Source organism: Conger conger, chromosome 1, assembly GCF_963514075.1.
Source record: "Conger conger chromosome 1, fConCon1.1, whole genome shotgun sequence".
Lineage (NCBI taxonomy): Eukaryota > Metazoa > Chordata > Actinopteri > Anguilliformes > Congridae > Conger > Conger conger.
This window is the reverse complement of record NC_083760.1, coordinates 23,503,724-23,520,485: the sequence shown is the minus strand read 5'-3', so window position 1 is coordinate 23,520,485 and position 16,762 is coordinate 23,503,724. Positions and strand designations below refer to the sequence as shown.

The 16,762-nt window shown below is 43.4% G+C and overlaps 3 protein-coding genes across 5 annotated transcripts in view; all 3 read right to left on the bottom strand.

The window, feature by feature from the left end:
* The window catches only part of fancm (FA complementation group M), a 44,111-nt gene extending 42,693 nt beyond the window's left edge, over nucleotides 1-1,418 (bottom strand). For all 3 annotated transcript variants that reach the window (XM_061221594.1, XM_061221769.1, XM_061221683.1), the window contains exon 1: nucleotides 257-1,418. In XM_061221594.1, the coding sequence (XP_061077578.1) occupies nucleotides 257-941 (685 nt within the window). In that variant the 5' untranslated portion in view covers nucleotides 942-1,418. The remainder of the gene's footprint in view (nucleotides 1-256) is intronic.
* A 2,696-nt stretch (nucleotides 1,419-4,114) lies between these two features.
* LOC133138877 (ubiquitin-like FUBI-ribosomal protein eS30 fusion protein) lies at nucleotides 4,115-5,722 on the bottom strand. The gene is made up of 5 exons (XM_061258000.1): nucleotides 5,565-5,722; nucleotides 5,062-5,143; nucleotides 4,660-4,804; nucleotides 4,509-4,564; nucleotides 4,115-4,408 (listed from the first exon to the last, which is right to left on the bottom strand). The coding sequence occupies exons 2-5, from the start codon at nucleotides 5,134-5,136 to the stop codon at nucleotides 4,283-4,285; spliced, it is 402 nt and encodes a 133-aa protein (XP_061113984.1). The 5' UTR covers nucleotides 5,137-5,143; nucleotides 5,565-5,722; the 3' UTR covers nucleotides 4,115-4,282.
* Nucleotides 5,723-6,280: 558 nt separating this feature from the next.
* Nucleotides 6,281-16,278, bottom strand: LOC133123408 (pre-mRNA-processing factor 39-like). Its single transcript, XM_061233876.1, has 14 exons — nucleotides 16,143-16,278; nucleotides 13,782-14,263; nucleotides 13,434-13,559; nucleotides 11,364-11,482; nucleotides 10,830-10,997; nucleotides 10,170-10,344; nucleotides 9,800-9,907; nucleotides 9,500-9,664; nucleotides 9,029-9,155; nucleotides 8,301-8,569; nucleotides 7,626-7,810; nucleotides 7,465-7,539; nucleotides 7,074-7,188; nucleotides 6,281-6,739 (listed from the first exon to the last, which is right to left on the bottom strand). Exons 1-14 carry the CDS (start codon nucleotides 16,153-16,155, stop codon nucleotides 6,680-6,682), a joined length of 2,187 nt encoding a protein of 728 aa, XP_061089860.1. The 5' UTR covers nucleotides 16,156-16,278; the 3' UTR covers nucleotides 6,281-6,679.
* Nucleotides 16,279-16,762: the final 484 nt, after the last annotated feature.

The following is a 16,762-nucleotide window of genomic DNA, read 5'->3' as shown; positions in this document are numbered from 1 at the left end:
GGAAAGACACCAAACTTTTTTCAATTCTATATTTGTAAGGCTACATGTTGGAGGTGGGTAACAGAAAATGTCCCATTAACTGGTTGCTGTGCTTGGAAATCTGGGAGTCCTGGTCTAGACACTTAATGATAGCTTACATTACATTTTCCATGTACATTAATGCATACATAACCTATTTGGAGAACACACAAACATCAACGATTCTAAATGTCACTGTCAGCTACTAACACGGCAGGTGGACTCGCTCCTGCTATACCTGTGAGCTCTGCCATGTGTCCCTGTGGGATTCCCATAACCTTGTAACATGCCTCTATCTGTTGTGCCACCAGTGGTTTTGTCGGAGCCATGAACACAATTTTCCCAGCTGGGTACCAGCGGTAGAAATTATACATTACAACAGAGGCAATGAAGGTCTTCCCAAGTCCTGTGGGCAAGCACACCAAGGTGTTCTGGAACAGTGCCTTTTCCGATATTTTCAGCTGGTAGTCTCTGATAGGGTAGTTTGTGGGGTAAATCCATACTTCTGCCGATGACCTGTCAAAACCAGGTAGCTCTATTGAGCAGGTGCTGCTGCTCGAAGTTGTCGATGTCGGACACGTTAAAAATGTTTGTTTAGCATTTGCATTGTCGTCTGTAGTACTGGACACGTTCTGCAAAGACTTTTCAGCTTCATAAACTGCTACCAGCATTAGATCATCATCTTCATCTGCGTCTACGCTTCCCATCTCGCAGTGTGGCGAGGTGCCATGGCCAGATCCTGCCCAAAGTGAATTCCGGGGCGGCAAGGGTATGTCGTTTGCCCTCTTCTTACTTTTACCTGTAGCAGTTTTCGTAGTTGGTTTTCGCTTCCCAGCAGGTTTCTTGCCGGTATCATTTAAATGCCCAGTTGCACTTGGAACCGGAGCGCCCCATGTCTGAAATAAAGTCCTCTGACCGCTCATTTTTGCTAAATGTCACTGTTCCTTTATGCCACCGATTCACGAGCAGACCACGAAGGACTGACATCAAGCACTGATTTAGCTAGGTCTTTAGCTAGCATTACATTAGCTAGCTAACTCGAGTTGTTGTGATTAGGATAGCTAGATCTCCTGGAATCACATTTCAGTTCAACAATTATAAAAACTGAATTGCCAAATGACTTGGGTACTTTTGTCACAGAAGTTTGCTACACATCGATACAAATTTCTGTAACGTTAGTATTTGCATATTAAGTCACCAGCTAATTTGCCTGCCACAAATAACTAACATTAGTAAGCTAGTCAAATTAGCGGTTACTTCACTAAGACAAGACTTTGCATCTTCTGAAAATATGATACTTATCTGGCACTGGCATATTGCAAAAATACTGCTTTTATAAAACAACATTCACTGTAAAGTAAAGTCTTCCGAAAAGCAGAAACGCTATGTAACATACATAACTAAAGAAAGGGCACTGTTACATGAATCGTGAATGGAGTTCAATTTTGTTCAAAGTGGCGCTGTTCGGGTACGTAAGAAGGGGTCAAAGTTGAAAGGCATCCTATTGCACTCACGATTGGATGACTTTCTTATTTTCAGTCACATGTAGCGGTCACATGTATTATATAATTAACGTCCATTCTACAAGTTAAACGGTAGATGGCGCATTGTCTACAAATGGTGAAAAGGATGAAGGAAAACTACACTGTATTTGGCAGCGAAGCTGGCTTTCTTGTGATCTGCTGCAGCAGCATCGACTAATCATCTTTCTTGCCAAATTTTCAGAGGGATTCCTCACCTTTAAAGAAGACACCCTTCTTATTTATCATACGCAATTGTTTCCAAACCTAAACACATTGTAAAATGTGTGTTTTTGCTCCAAACCCTGTTATTTCTGTTTCCGAAGCAGAGACATGTTTTTTTCATGCCCTATTTCGAATCCTTTTTGGATTGATATTCATGTGTTCATGTGTGGGTGTCAATAATATATCAAATCCCTAAAGTGTATGAAAAACAAGAACAAAATAACATCAAAAACAAAAATTCTCAGGAAAATGTCTCAACATCCATAGCTTTGAATGGTATTGTAATGCGGTTTGATAGCACCATTCCCACAAGAGAAGTTCACTGCTACCCGAACAACAAACCTTGGGTTACCAGCGACTTGAAGACCCTGCTCAATAAATAAGAGGGCTTTTAGATTGGGGATGAGGAGGAGCTAAAACGTGTGCAAAGGTAACTGAAAGAGAGTTTGAAGGACAGCAGGGACTCATACAGAAGGAAGCTTGAGGAGAAACTGCTGAGGAGTGGCATGAGAGAGATCAGCTTTCAGAAAAGTGTGGGGTGTCCACAGTAGGTGTCGATCCCCTCATCGACACCTACTGTGGACCCTGCCATGCCCCTCACTCCTCAGGCTGCACTACACATTACAGCCAACCAGGTGAAAAGAGACTGCATGGAGAGACTCCACCAGGGAAAGGCTGCAGGACCAGATGGCATCAGCCTTTGAGTCCTGAAGGCTTATGCTGACCAACTAAGTGGAGTACTCCAGCATCTGTTCAATATGAGCCTGCACCTCAAGAGAGTCCCTGTGCTATGGAAAACATCATGCCTGGTGCCAGTACCTCAGAAGGGGCCTCCCGCAGTCTTTAACGACTACAGGCCGATAGCCCCAACCTCTCACATAATAAAGGTCATGGAGAGACTGGTCCTAGCACACCTCAGAACATTGGTGAGTTCTTCATTAGACCCCCTGCAGTTTGCGTATAAATTTGATGCAATAATCTACCTGCTGCAGAGGGCCTACTCCAGGGGGCGACATGGCTCAGGCAGTAAGAGCAATCGTCTGGCAGTCGGAGGGTTGCCGGTTCGATCCCCCGCCCGGGCTGTGTCGAAGTGTCCCTGAGCAAGACACCTAACCCCTGAATGCTCCTGACGAGCTGGTCGGTGCCTTGCATGGCAGTCAATTGCCGTCGGAGTGTGTGTGTGTGTGTGTGTGTGTGTGTGTGTGTGTGTGTGTGTGTGTGTGTGTGTGTGTGTGTGTGTGTGTGTGTGTGTGTGTGTGTGTGTCTAGAGCGTGACCAGGAGGGGGTCACTCTGTACAAAACTGCTTTGTGAAGTGGTGTGGGGAGAATCACCTGCAGCTCAACCTGGCCAAGACTAAAGAGATGGTGGTGGATTTCAGGAGGAAGAAGGTCCCACCAACTCCAGTCTGCTTCAGTGGGAGTGAAGCACAAGTACCTGGGCATCAAATTTTGGATGACAGGCTGGATTGGTCCACTAACTCTGAGGCCATTCACAGGAAGGGCCAGAGCCAACTCTACTTCCTAAGAAGGCTCAGGTCCTTTAATGTCTGGAATAAGATGCTCCACATATTTTATCAGTCTGTTGTAGCGAGCACCATCTTCTTTGCTGTGGTGGCCCGATGGGGCCATCAAAGCGAAGGATGTGAACAAACTGAATGAAAGGCTGAGTCTGTCATTGGGTCTAAGCTGGTCCCTCTGGGGGACAGGGTGGAGGAAAGAATGCTGGCAAAACTCCTGGCGCTACAAGAGATCTTCTCTACCAGCTGCTATCAGACTTTACATTTTATGTGCCTCTGCCAGAGCCTTGGACTCTGACCTGTTTGTGGACTAACTTTTATTTTTAAGCCATTTGCACTCCAACACCTGCAGAACATCGGCTGCTACCATTCTGCACTTTATTTTTTTATTAGTGATATTATTAATGCCGTCTCTTGTTGGTTTTTGATGTCTGTGTGTTTTAATGTGTTTTATTGTATGTTAATGTGCCTTGGGCAGCTGTGAAAATTCAATTTCCCTCTGGGGATCAATAAAATTATCTATCAATCTATATTGCATGTATTTATTATAAATGCAAGGTTTAAGTTTAAGGTATTTTTAGAACATAGCAGAAAATCCAATACAGTAGAACATGCATTACATTTGACAAAATGTGTAGCATGTAGTGTTTGGAAGCAGTACACCATATGGTTTGTGTACACATTCTATATTGGATGTTCTAACTGCATCAATGAATTACAAATGGCAAGTGTAAAGCACTGCCATCAACAAAGCTGAAAGATTAAGTCTCAATTATTAAAATGCTGATTTTTAGTTTTTTTTTTTTAAGGCAAAAAGTTGTTACAACAGATACATTCTCAAATATATTATGCATTTTATTTAAGTGATTATAAAAGTACAGTAAAGAAATACACCTCAATTGTGAGGGAAAATTATGTTGTTAAGTGACTTTTCACCAACCATTCTACCCCTAACAAATTTTGCTGAAAACTATAGTATCCGTGCCCTATGACACAAGGGATTTAGGAATTTGCATTGGGGCCCTTCTTCTTGCCAAATGTGGGCACCACATTAACAAAACGGCGATTGTACTGGATACGGCGCTTAGCACGTCCCGTCTTTTTCTTCTTCTTCTCCTGTTTGTCCACCTACATGAGAAGTTAAAATAAGAAAATCATAAGGTTTGCTGGGTAAAGCAATTTTGAAACTGAACAAAATGTCACGGTTGATTAAAATCTGCTGACTAACCTTTGGTGTCTGTCCTCGTACTTTGCCAGCACGAGCTAGGGACCCGTGGACTTTACCTGGAAGATAATACACAATAATTCAGCAAAATGTCAGCATAGCTAAAGCTATACCAGACCACTTATTGGGCTAGTACTGAAAACACAGAACTGACCTCCCAGCATCCTAGCCACCACATCCAGAGTACAGTGCTCAGTGATCCCGCAATGATGCAGAGAGGCACCATCGTCCAACGGGGTGCCATTCAGCAACAAGACCTGATCTGCCACAGACACCCCTTCCAGGTCTTGGATGTGAACCTGCACAACAGTCAAAAAGCTAGTTTGGTACACCACACCGATGAGCTCTCTTCATGCAAGTAGTCAATCTTCTGTGCAACTTGTTTCCAGAATACACTAGATTATTAAAAACAAGGTTGCAGCATATTAGCTAAAACGGCAATGGATTTCTGGAAACCTGTATGAATATCAACAAACCAAGCCACCACAAAGATCTAAAAAGCAGTACCTAATGAATTAATTGCTAAATAATCTAACCCCACTCGTTTCATCCTCACCTTGATGTCTTGAACGGACTCTTGTCCCGTCACCTCCAAGACGTGTATATTCAGCCCGTGCAAAAACAACTGCATCTTTGTCCTGTGCAAGAAATACAAATGACATTCTACTACACGTCGAAGACAAACCGCAGATTCCTGTGATTATCACCAACTGTTCGGCAGTGCCACATGGACCACAGTCGCAACTCGTAAACGAATATGCGTCACGCCACCATGGCCCGCTGTAACGTTAGTTTGCCGACAAAAATAAGCGAAGAAGCGGTTTGGAATTAACGTGGTGAATGTTACATTATAAATTTAACACTTTGATTTGGCAAACACAATTTAAAAAATCGACCTTTACCAAATGTTACCCAATACGTAGTCTTTTCGTTTCATTGCTAGCATGCTATTTGTGCTAACGTAATCAGCAGACGACCTGATTTTGAAGTAATGTTAGACTTGGAGCAAGTTATCGAGTCAAACAGCTAAATCGGTTGTAACCAACATGTTTTGCTTACCAAAACTGTTAAGACGTGTCGTGCTGGAAAATCTTGTTGGGAAAAATCTAGAAAAACAGTCACGATTTGCTACTTCTTCGCATTTAGCTACCAGCCACTGTACCTAGTGAACTTTATGGCGAGCGTGATGTTACGTCACACATTCTACAGCTTTTCGATTTTGTTTACGGAAGTGAACCACTGATGTTCTTACACACTCTATGTAGTTAACTTCGCAAAAAATATATTACATACGTTTAGTCCTTTTTTGAAAAGTAATATTCAAGTCTTGGTGGAAGCAGTGATACAGAATGTCTTGAAGTTCGTTGTCATGCCGTATTGACAGTGGTTTTCCCAAATGTAGCCACGTTCTGATTCAATTTACTCGTAGACTGCTGCTTTGATGATATGATGCTTTGGCGATCTAGTACTTCCTTTAAACAAAACGTTAAAATGTTTTCTCCGTTTGTTCAACTTACCAGGTCCTTCATTTGGTTTCTTTGCATGCATTGCCACTTCAAAATCTAGCCTGGCTCCGTAAAGCATATGCATAGCTTTCCTATTACATTTAGAGTACTTCACATCTGCTATCATTTCTAATGGCCTTACGACTTAACACTGATTCTAAATGCATATGCAGTACAATAGAGGTATGGAAATGCACTTAAGTTCATATGCTTTGAGTACCTTGGATGGCATACCTGCCATCTAAATCAAGAACGCAGAATAGTACAGGATTAAATTACATTAATCCTTTATTATGAAATACATGACATCATGAGGTCATTTAATTTCCACCTTTCTCTTAAAAAGCAAACTTCACTTGAAAAGATTTTAATCATTTTAAAAGAGGTGCACATCAAATAAAACAGAAGGGATGCAGCTTTTTAAATTCACAAAGCTTTTTACTAGTCCCCACAATTAACAAATTAAGTGACAAACACATTCTTCCCTGCATTTTTGAAGAGAAAACCCCAGAAATGTAATAGACAAATTTCCACTGCATTTGTGAAGCTCTTGGTATAAAAAGGGGGGGGAGGCTGTGGAGATCAATCAACAGGATGACAAGGTGCTGTTTGGTGGCCAGGGTACAAAGGATGGTTTTTAAGCAGATATTCTTCTTGTGCAGACTTCCATCATGTTGGAGGAGGGGGGTAGTAATGTCCATAGCCCCATGGGTTCTGGTAGTTGTATTGCTGAAAAAGATGGGTGAGAAATGGTCAAGAACACAAACTATGCTAAGAAACAGTCATAAAAGCCTATGAAATTGGAAACAAGCAGACCAGGGTTCAGGTGTGTCATTAAATCCCATATAGCATTATGAATGCACAATCAAAATATTCAAATGAACAACCAATAGTTTAGCATTTGCCCTTGGATTAGGACAAAGGAACATACTTTGAACTATGTTTGGATTTTGGATTAACCATTGTGCAAGATGAATGAACAAGCCACCAACTCTGTTACAAATGCTTGGTGTCCACAGAAAGAATCATTAAGTGCTTTCCAAACTGCCAGTGTGAAACTCACCTGGTACCAATTGTAATTGTAGCCAGAGTGGTTGGTCTGCATGTCGGGCATCATGGGTCCTGTAGCCATCGTGTGGTCATCTGTGCGCTGTTTCTTTGGATCAGGTTCCTGTGAGCTGCGCATTGAGAGAAAACCAGGTAAGATTCAGCACAGCACAACTGCAATAAACAAGGTGACTACAAGAGTAGACCTTACAATTAACCCTTGAGATGCAAAAGTGTCCTAACCAGTATGAAGTGTGCATTTCATTGGATGGTCTTCAATGGCAAAAATAAATGTCTAAAATAAAGCATTCATTCAGATGGCAAAATAGCCACATAAATGGAAACATGAAATGTTTTAAATATGTTTTATTGATGTTATATTAATATTGATTCACTACATTTCTTACCCATTTTCTGCTTTTCTTTTTGTCGATTCGTGCTCTTTCAGGAGCTTCTGGTGCTCGTCGTATGAAGTCACAAGCCTGGGAGGGAGAGAGGAAACCAAGTTTCAGTGCCTGAGAATTGCCACAGGAGCATGGCTGCAGAGGAATAAACGCGGCGGACGTACATGTTGATATCGCTGCCGAAGTCCTCGAGGAACTCCACCTTGCGCTGCGAGAAGGTGAGGCGTGATTCCAGGGGCAGTGGGCTGCTCAGGGCCCTATCGAAGCAAGACAGGATCTGCTCCTCGTTCTGCTTCACGTCGCCGCTGTACTCCAGCTCCAGCAGGTTCAGGTACAGCTTGGGGCTCGTCTGAGGAGGATCACAGGGTGTAAGTCAAAGATGGTACACATTGCACAATACGCAATTTCATCAAGTTAAACTTCTGAATCACGAGTGCGTCGTTTCACAAGTTCAGTACTGTCCATGGAAGCTGTTCATGGAAAAGGGAACTGATACATGAGGTTTCTTTTGAACTTATCTTTATGCCAGAATGTAGATTTGCTGATAGAACTGTCATCTAATAAACTGATATTAAGATGCAAATACATAAGGCAGCAGGTATATTTGTTTCTGAAGCTACATTTTGGCAATCAAAATTAATATTGTTTTTACACACCAAGTCGTTAGTAGTTTTAAAGAACTTTATGATTTTAATTTCTAGCACGGGTGATATAGCTATAAACAACGAAATGAGCCGTTTCTATATTTAGTATTAAAACAGTATAAAATAATCATCTCATCAGCATTATTTTGCATCATCAGTCCTCATGTACTAAACAGGCACTTGATTCAATTTCACCTTGTCCTTCTCGATGGCCTCCAGCAGCACTTTCCGGGCCTTCTGCAAGCTCTTCTGCACCTTAAAGAGGTGCCGTGCCAGTTTGATGGAGTAGAATGACGACTCGCTGACGTTCTTCCCGTTCGTGATGGCGTCCTGCAGCAGGGAGGCCGATTCCTCCAGGTTGCCGTGCCGACGCTCCAAATTGACCCTCCGCAACCGCACCATGGCCAGGCCGGGCACCGACTCCTCCAGGTTCCGCAGGATCCCACGGGCCTCGTCTACGTTACCTTTGTCGTACCAAAGGGCCGATTAATAAAAACATCAGGGGCCTTTAATGCCAAGTAAGCCTCTCAGTGTCACACTGACAGTTTTTATGAAGTTTTTTTATGAAGTAAAGCTGTGCATCAAGTGTCTATCTTTGTCTCATGTCTATATAATATTAGCTTGTGGGTTCTTTGTGAAAAGAAGCAGCTGCTGACTTCATAAAAATACTTCAAATACTTCATAGGAATGCATGCTTGTCTATACACTCCCACATCATCTGTGGAGACTACAGCATGAGCATATCAATTTACCACTGGGCAGTCTAAATATGAAAACCAAGAAAGCAAAAAGAAAACCCATCCTGGTTGGTTAAAATACCGGACAGTCAGCCTGTACAATAGAAATCTACAACTTTTCAGGGGTAAAACCAGAACACATGCACAGTAAATTCAGTTGCAGCTAAGATCCATATTCAGACTCACCCTGCTGCTCCTCGAATGCAGCCCACAGCAAGTGAATGGTGGGTTTCTTGGGAAGGTGCGTGGTACACGCTCGCTTGTAAACATGCTGCACGGCGTCAGTGCTGTGGTTCTCCATGTACTTCGCATACTTTGGGAGTGGGGAGGAGGGGGGGGTCAGAGATAAGAGGCAAAAAATAACAGCATGAATAAGCCTCCGTTTTCAGTTTCAGCAAGAAAATGCATTGACAGAACATTTAGAATTCTTTTAAACCCATCAGCACCTTCATCGAACCATTAAGATTAGTTTCTGTAAGGTAGGACGAAGAGATGCAACGCAGTTGGCAAATGCTGCAGTCAAATCTGGTGGCAAGCAGGCCATCCCCTAATACAACAGATACAGTCAAATATCAACATTACAGGTAAATATAGTGCAGAAAGTCACTGAGGAGTTGAATTGGTGATGGGGGCTGGAAGAGGGAGGGGCGCGTTTACCTTGATCCACAGGTCCTCGTAGAGGGCGCAGGCCACCAGGCATCGCTCGAACAGCACCACCACGCGCTCCAGGGACCCGTTCTCCACCTCGAAGTCCAGGTACTCCTTCCAGTTGCTCAGCTGGCTTTTCTCCAGGGGCTTGACGTGGAAGTACGGCCGCTTAATCTGGAGGACGGAAGAAAGGCCAAGTTCAAACGGGAAAGCTAGACGAGTCGACTTAAGTCTTCCGACTGTCCAATGAAGGGACGGTTAAAGCAGCCGGAGCAGTAGCCCTGCAAGAGCGACCATATCTGAACTCACCCCTTCTTCAAAGGTCCAGCGCTTGCTGACCTCGTGCTCGTTGAGATTGTACACCTCCTGGCGAGACTCCGTCACTCTGTGGCGCATGTTTTCGATCTCAGTTACAAGCTGAAGGTGCAGAGGAACACAATGTAAATGAGATGTGGGGGGGGGGGGGGGGGGAAATAAAATGCTCACTAAAAATGGCTATGAATATTCGACAACTGCAATTTACCAATAGCATCTTCCTTATTTCTTAACGCCATCTACAAACAAGTTGCTACACAATGAACCTGGTGACTACAGTAGTTGTTGCTGCCAGATGGTTTGTCACAGGCAACATCATCACTGAAGATTGTCACATGCAACATCACTGAAGCTCGTTTCGCACCTTAGCAGGGTCGGCAAGGTCCTCTGTGCCAGGTGGAAGGTCCTCCTGCTCCGTGTTCTCTGGAGCTTCTTCAGTGCCGTGTCCGTTGGCTGCTGCCAACTCCTTCCGAAGCTGGACGAACTCCTCCAGTGACAGGAAGTGCTTTGGCAGGTTGTTTTGCACGTGTTCTCTGAACCTATAATACAACACAAATGCTTGTGAGGTAGCCGATCTTCACTGGCCCGCAGAAGTGCGAGACTGAGGTGTAGAATCCTAGGACCAATGTTGAATCCTTAACCCCTGTTTCTCCATCTGCATTTCAAACATCTCTGAGTAAAGTCAGCAAAGTGCAAATAAGCATGAGCAGAAGCGTGTGCTGCCAGTCCCCACTCTGTTCACTACCAGACCTGGGAGGTTTACAACAATTGCACCACAAGAACACTGTAGTGTGAACATAGGGGCTCCAGAGTTGCCATCATCCTGCGCAATCCCTGTCACACAATGGGGGTCCCTCCCAGGGTCTATCACTATCCACCACCTTGGCCTGCAGTGCTACATGCTTCTACATCCATCTGAGCTCAACATGCATATTTTAAGGATTTAGGCAATTCTGCACACTCCATCACAGATGCGTCAAAGGAGTGACCTCCCAAACAGTTCTTCATTGCAGTCTGTCCTCACCTCTGGAAATGATGGCTGTAGAGTTGGGTGGGGATGGCAAGGACACGGTCGTAGATGGCAGTGGCATTAGCCAAGTTGCCCAGCTCCGTCTCCCAGTTAATGTAGGCCTCCCAGAGACGGTCAGAGCGGAAGTCTGTGCCTACTGCCATCACTGCACTCTCATACGTGCTGTACGGTAGAGGGAGACAATGAAGGAACCGTTATTCCACCGTCCTATAAAAATAACACACCATCACAACAGATGTCATGAAGGGCCCAGTAGCATATATTAGACACCAAGGTGAAAGATCCATTGAAACCAAATGGATGAATACACACTTAAGACACTCCAGTAACATCCATAGGAACTAATATTATGGAGAGTAAGCCTTAAATTTGTTGCTCTTCATAATGCCTGAGGTTGACTTGAGTTTACTGAGGGAGGATGTGGTCTATCATGCATGTTCTCCTGTACGCAAAGTTGTATTTCCCTAAAGACAAAGTGAAACTCACCGTTACAGAACGGAAATCCGGCCATAAGCCCTCAAAACTTACTTTCGCACAGTGGTCTCTGTGTCAGTGTCGCTGGGGTCGGCTGTCTCCTTTAGGAAGGTGATGTAGTGCAGCCACAGGTCCGTGCTTAGCGGGATGGCCTGCAGGCCTCGGCGAAAGACCTGAGAGGGGGGGGGGGGGGGGGGGGACAGAGAGAGAGAAAACAGGGAACAGAGAGAAGAGGGTACAATGACTCCAGTTCTCCTCCAACATGCCTCCAGTGGAGAGCCAACACTGGAATTGTATTTACCGCTCATCCTTTACCACAGAAATATTACTAAATGAATGTCAACGTGGAATTGTGGGCGAAATTATCTGCCATTACCATTTACGCGGAGAGGGTTGCAAAAGTACAAAGGGTTCTCCAAGGGGAGCAGGGGGTTGTCTTGGTTTCTTCAGATTGGAGGGTCCTGCATTCTGACCAGGCTGAGGATAAGGCTTTGGGGGGTGGTACAGACCATATGGTACATACCCATTAGAGCATCACTGACAGAGTCTGCCCAAAAATGCAAGAAAATGTGGCAAACAGTAAGTGGAATTTGAGCGTTTAAAAAATATATATACTGCCGTGGGTTTAAATAATGTTTCTGGGCACTGATAAGCATGACAAGCAAACACTTGTCACCTGTCAACAAAGGAGAAAAAAGAATGTAAAGGGGGGGGGGGGGGGGGGCCTTTATAAAAATAAAAACAAAATAAAAAAACGGAAAAAATAAAAGCTCACTGTGAACTAGATGAACAATCCAATGAACGTTTCAGTATTATGGCAAGATAACATTCTTAAATACAACATTGTACAGTACACTTGGAGAGAAATCCCAGTTTAGATTTAAGAGACAGGTTTTTATATTTTTTCGCCACATATTCTGGCATAAACTTAAAACTGAAGTAATAATAGAAAATTTGGCAGCTGTGCAGCAAAACGATTAAGGCCGGGAGTTTGTCACAGAAGTGTTGGTCACGGATTCTTGTGGGGTTTTTTTTGGCTATGATGTTCCCCATATTCATTTCTCCTGCATTTTCAGTGCTTTCTGTGATATCTCGGCAGTTTAGGACTGTAACAGTCAACCTTAACTTAGCCTACAGTGTTACTTGTACAAGCATATGCATTTAATTTTACATTACACAGGGTATTATGTTAATTTCCTTGTGCTTACAATTAAGAGGGTTTTGCATTCAGGCCCAGGCCAGATGTTCTTAACCAAGCATTGTTCCAACCAACCAAATAACCAGGCAACGTCAACAATTTTACTAATCAACCAACAGGGCGCTAATTGCCAAATGTTCATTGAAACAAAGGGTGTCAATGTATACAGACTCTGGAATGCAATGGGATCAAGATTTGCATCCCTATCAGTTGTTGTAATCACAGCCAGAGCTCCCTCGCCCTTTATGGTAATATTCAGTGACGAGAGGCGCTCCTTCAAAGACCAAACCTGTTACCACACGGTAACCGCGTTTTACTTTAGTAATGCAATTTGAGCGTGCTCCATTTCTGACAACATACTTTACAAGGCAAAACAGCATTTGCCCTTTCTTCCCACACTTTACTATTTGTTCCTAGCAGCCGGTTACTGCCTGGTGATTTTTATATTTAAGCATTTGATATTGTTTCTACAGTTGGGCATGACATTTCAATTGTTTCCCACTGCTGCCCATGAGATCTATGGGTTCGTTTAACTCATTTAACTTTAATTTAACTCAGTTTTCGGAGACCATCAACAACTTCGCTGCGTAACTTCAGCCAATATTTTCTGTGACAAACACCGAGTCTTAAAAATGGTTACCAGCCCCGAGGCTCGAGAATCAATTCCTGAGGGGGGCGACAGCTAATGTACGCAACTTGAATTGCTTCAATAAATATTGATAAAAATTTTGATTAAAAAAAGTACATAATTATTATCCAGGCATTAAAATAAAATACCTAAAAAGAAAACGTAATGGAATAACGACAGACGCTTGGCTGAAGCTTAGGGAAGAGGAAAAAAGAAAAGAGAACTGCGATTGGATGGTTCATCTAGTTCTCCAGGGTGTGTTGGGAAAGAGCCTCCTTTCCCCAAGTCCTAGGCTTACCTCCTCCGCCAACTTCACCTCCCCAAGCCTCCTCTCCATGTCTGCGTACTTCTTCCAGTAGCCGTAGCAATAGGGATACCGCGCAAAAAAGGAGTCAAAGGCTGTGCGGGCTGCCACAATGTGATTCTGTCAAATAAAAAGGCAGAAGTATGTTTAATTCGCCAGCCCATTCGGTGAGGACGTAATGGCTCAAGTAATGATATCCAAGAATATAGACATTTACATTTTTGTCATTTAGCAGACGCTTTTAATCCAAATCTTTATCCAATTCAAAAATGCGTAAGTACCTCAACAAGTGAAAAGTACCAAATCCATAAATAACAAAACACACTGAGCTTGAGTTCTTACCTCTTGTTCCACATACTGCAGCAGGTAAGTCCACCCGTTAAACTCTTCGGGGCTTTCCTCCACCACTTTCATGTACCGGTCAAACTCAGCAGGGAAAGACGGCTCCTGATCGGAAGCTTCCGTCTCCGTCTCCGCCTCCACGCCGTCCTTGGACGTGTCCTCCAGCTCCATGTTGCTGGGGCTGTCCTGTCCAGGTAACTCCAGCTGCTGGGCTGGCTCAGACTGATCCAAACCATCCAGAACCGACTGGCCCTCCCGGTCCTGTTCAGACTGCTCCATCGGGTCTTGCCCTCCGTCCGGCAGAGCTGTGCCTGTTTCATAGCCCGGGCTCTGGGCAGGGGTGGGATCTCTGGCCACGGTAGGAGTGTCGGGTTGGCAGCCATCGCTCGAATCTTCTGAGGCAGGATTGCTGCAAATCCCCATGGGTTCTGAGTTCAGCATATCAGCGATGGGTTCTTCAGTTTGATATGCAAAGGGCTGATCTTGAGGGAGAAGAGGGGAGGATTACATATGATAAATTTACTGGCCATACGCAGGACAGGACAGCAACAGTTGGCCCTTTCCGCTGGAATGTGTGAAAAGAGCAGCGTATTTATAGACTTCCCACTGCTGCCCATCAGGCACAGCCACAGCTGCACTTCAGAGTGACGAGTGAGCTTTCACGCCGTTTTAGTATAACCTGAGAAGTTAGCTGCTCATCTCTCCACCATCTTTTTAAAGGCACAACCCAAACTGAGCAGTTGTTCCTCTGGAGAGGAGATATGGTAACAGCTGCAAGATGTGCATTTTTATAAGAAACCCCACTGAATGCAAAATCGCTTTTAAACAGCCTGCCCCACACAAAATAACTGTTTAACTGTGTTAAAGCGATAGCTCACTTTCTGGAATGTTTGCTTTTATTTTTGTATGTTATTGACTGCCCCATACAGTTTAAGTGCGCGATGGAAATTTGACAAACTTCAATTACAGAAGTTTTATGAGCTGCCTACTCTTCAGAGTTTAAAGCAAGAAAACGCACTTGTTGTACTAATATGTATACGACCGGATTATTTTCTCAAAGAATACAAATGGTAAAAACAAACACAAATGTATAAACGTATTGATGAAAGGAGGAACTAATCATCTCACACTGCTCATGAATAAGACAAGTATAACCAGTATAACCGTCCCTGGCGTGACCACAATTTGTCACTTAGCTGCTACTAGGCAAACAAAAGTCACACTTTGTACTTTGCCAGTTGACAAAGTAAACGATGTGCGTACACTGCAGGTTTGAAATAGTCTGGAATAAGGAATAATATTTCTTAACCGTTACATGCCATCCTTTCGTCCGATTCAGGCACATGGCTATCCTGTTCGAACACCTTAACGTTACAAACTAGTCATCTAACTGTTAACCTACTCTAATCAAGAATAGGTTTACTGCATTAATGTTACCTCGGATTACGTAGCAAATAAAGATGGCAAATCTCATTTGCTTTCAAAAACGTTCGCTGTTATCTAACGTTAGTAAATTATGCCCCCCCCCCCCCTCCCTATAGCCTCACTGATTAATAGTCGTGATCAAAATGCAGCAATTATTAAAATGGTTAAAATTCCCTCGCCACCATCAGTGTTCACTACTAATGAGAAAGTGGCGATCATTCCTAAAAAGTTAAACAGCCGAGCAATCGTTCTTGAAATAACTTCATATATATTAAATACTTTTATCTTTAACGTTAGATTGCCAAGTGAGATGGCGTAGCTAGGCTAGCTATCGAACGTTAACTTAGCTATACATAGAAGAGGCGGGCAGTTCATTTTTAGAACTTTCTTACGATAAGGAAAGCGGACTAAGTTTACCCGATCTGTCCAACTAATATCTAAAAAGGCCTATGTTAAGCGAATCATAGGTAGCTAGCTAGCTACCTAGCTAACGTTAAATGCGTAGCTAGCTAAGTTTACCGTTTACACTAAGTTAGCTAGCCAGCTAGCATACTAGCTTGCTAGACCTGCAGCAAAAAACCCAACCACAATGGCTGCTCCAGCCATGCAGTAGTTCGCTAATGTCATCGTATTTTAATTTAAGTCATCGCTTCATTCATGAAAACCAAGAAATGCAGATGTAAAGGTAACCATTATGTAATACTTGTTTTGATAGCCAGTATTAGATCCTTACATGAATCGTTTAACAAACGTCACGCCGTATTGGGCCTACATCACAGTTCTAACTTACACCAAACTTGGCCGTTTCAAACAGACCTCTCGGCTTCAGCCTTCAGCGCGTGCACATTACGGAAGCTAATCCGAAACCCAACAGAGTAGGACGGCAGTACTTCAAATTTAGCTAGTGTACTTCAAAATCATTTTTGTTAAACTTACCAGATTCGTCCATCAAAGCACGCTTTAAACTGAAGTAATTATATTATTATTATAAAGAACTCTTCGGAAAGAAGTGTCGTTCCTCTTCCCACATTCTCTGCTAACAAGTTCTCTACTCGAGGGCAACTGCGTAATACGCATGTGTACCAACTGCGTGTGGGCGGGTCATGGGAAGGGGTTGAGGGGATGGCTCTGAGTGGCTAGCCCATAGAGTGTATACGAAGTTGAGTGGGCTCGCCAGAGGAAGATCATCGTTGAATTCATAACCTCAACCACAATTCAGCAGTATCAAATAAAGCCCGCATGTGATACTGACTACCGAATCTCGCCAAAGTGCCACTCCATTTTCTTTTAAACAGTTCTCATGCGGTTAGCAGGTTTAAGTAGAATATCCAGAAGATAAGGTTAATTAGTAGACCCAGTATTTTTACACTAATAACAGGTGGTGTAAAATGTTTGCATTTGTATTTCAAAATGACTACTGAAAAATTCAAAGCAAATGTTTGAATAATTACTAGAAGCTACAATATGGAAGACTCCATCTTGGAGCATACATTATAAGCGCATACAACAAGCTCTGATTGGTCGCTAGCATTTTCTGTCTTCCTGTATGAGGGAGG

Bases quoted from the DNA above. Each gene is read 5' to 3' on its own strand.
- LOC133138877 (XM_061258000.1), bottom strand. From the start codon at position 5,136: ATGCAGTTGTTTTTGCACGGGCTGAATATACACGTCTTGGAGGTGACG. The intron at 4,565-4,659 runs GTCAGTTCTGTG...ATTATCTTCCAG, and splicing joins GGTGGCTAGGATGCTGGGAG to GTAAAGTCCACGGGTCCCTA. The intron at 4,409-4,508 runs GTTAGTCAGCAG...CTTCTCATGTAG, and splicing joins TACGAGGACAGACACCAAAG to GTGGACAAACAGGAGAAGAA.
- LOC133123408 (XM_061233876.1), bottom strand. The intron at 9,156-9,499 runs GTAAACGCGCCC...CCACTCCCAAAG, and splicing joins ACGAGGACCTGTGGATCAAG to TATGCGAAGTACATGGAGAA. The intron at 6,740-7,073 runs GTGAGTTTCACA...CATCTTTTTCAG, and splicing joins ACAATTACAATTGGTACCAG to CAATACAACTACCAGAACCC.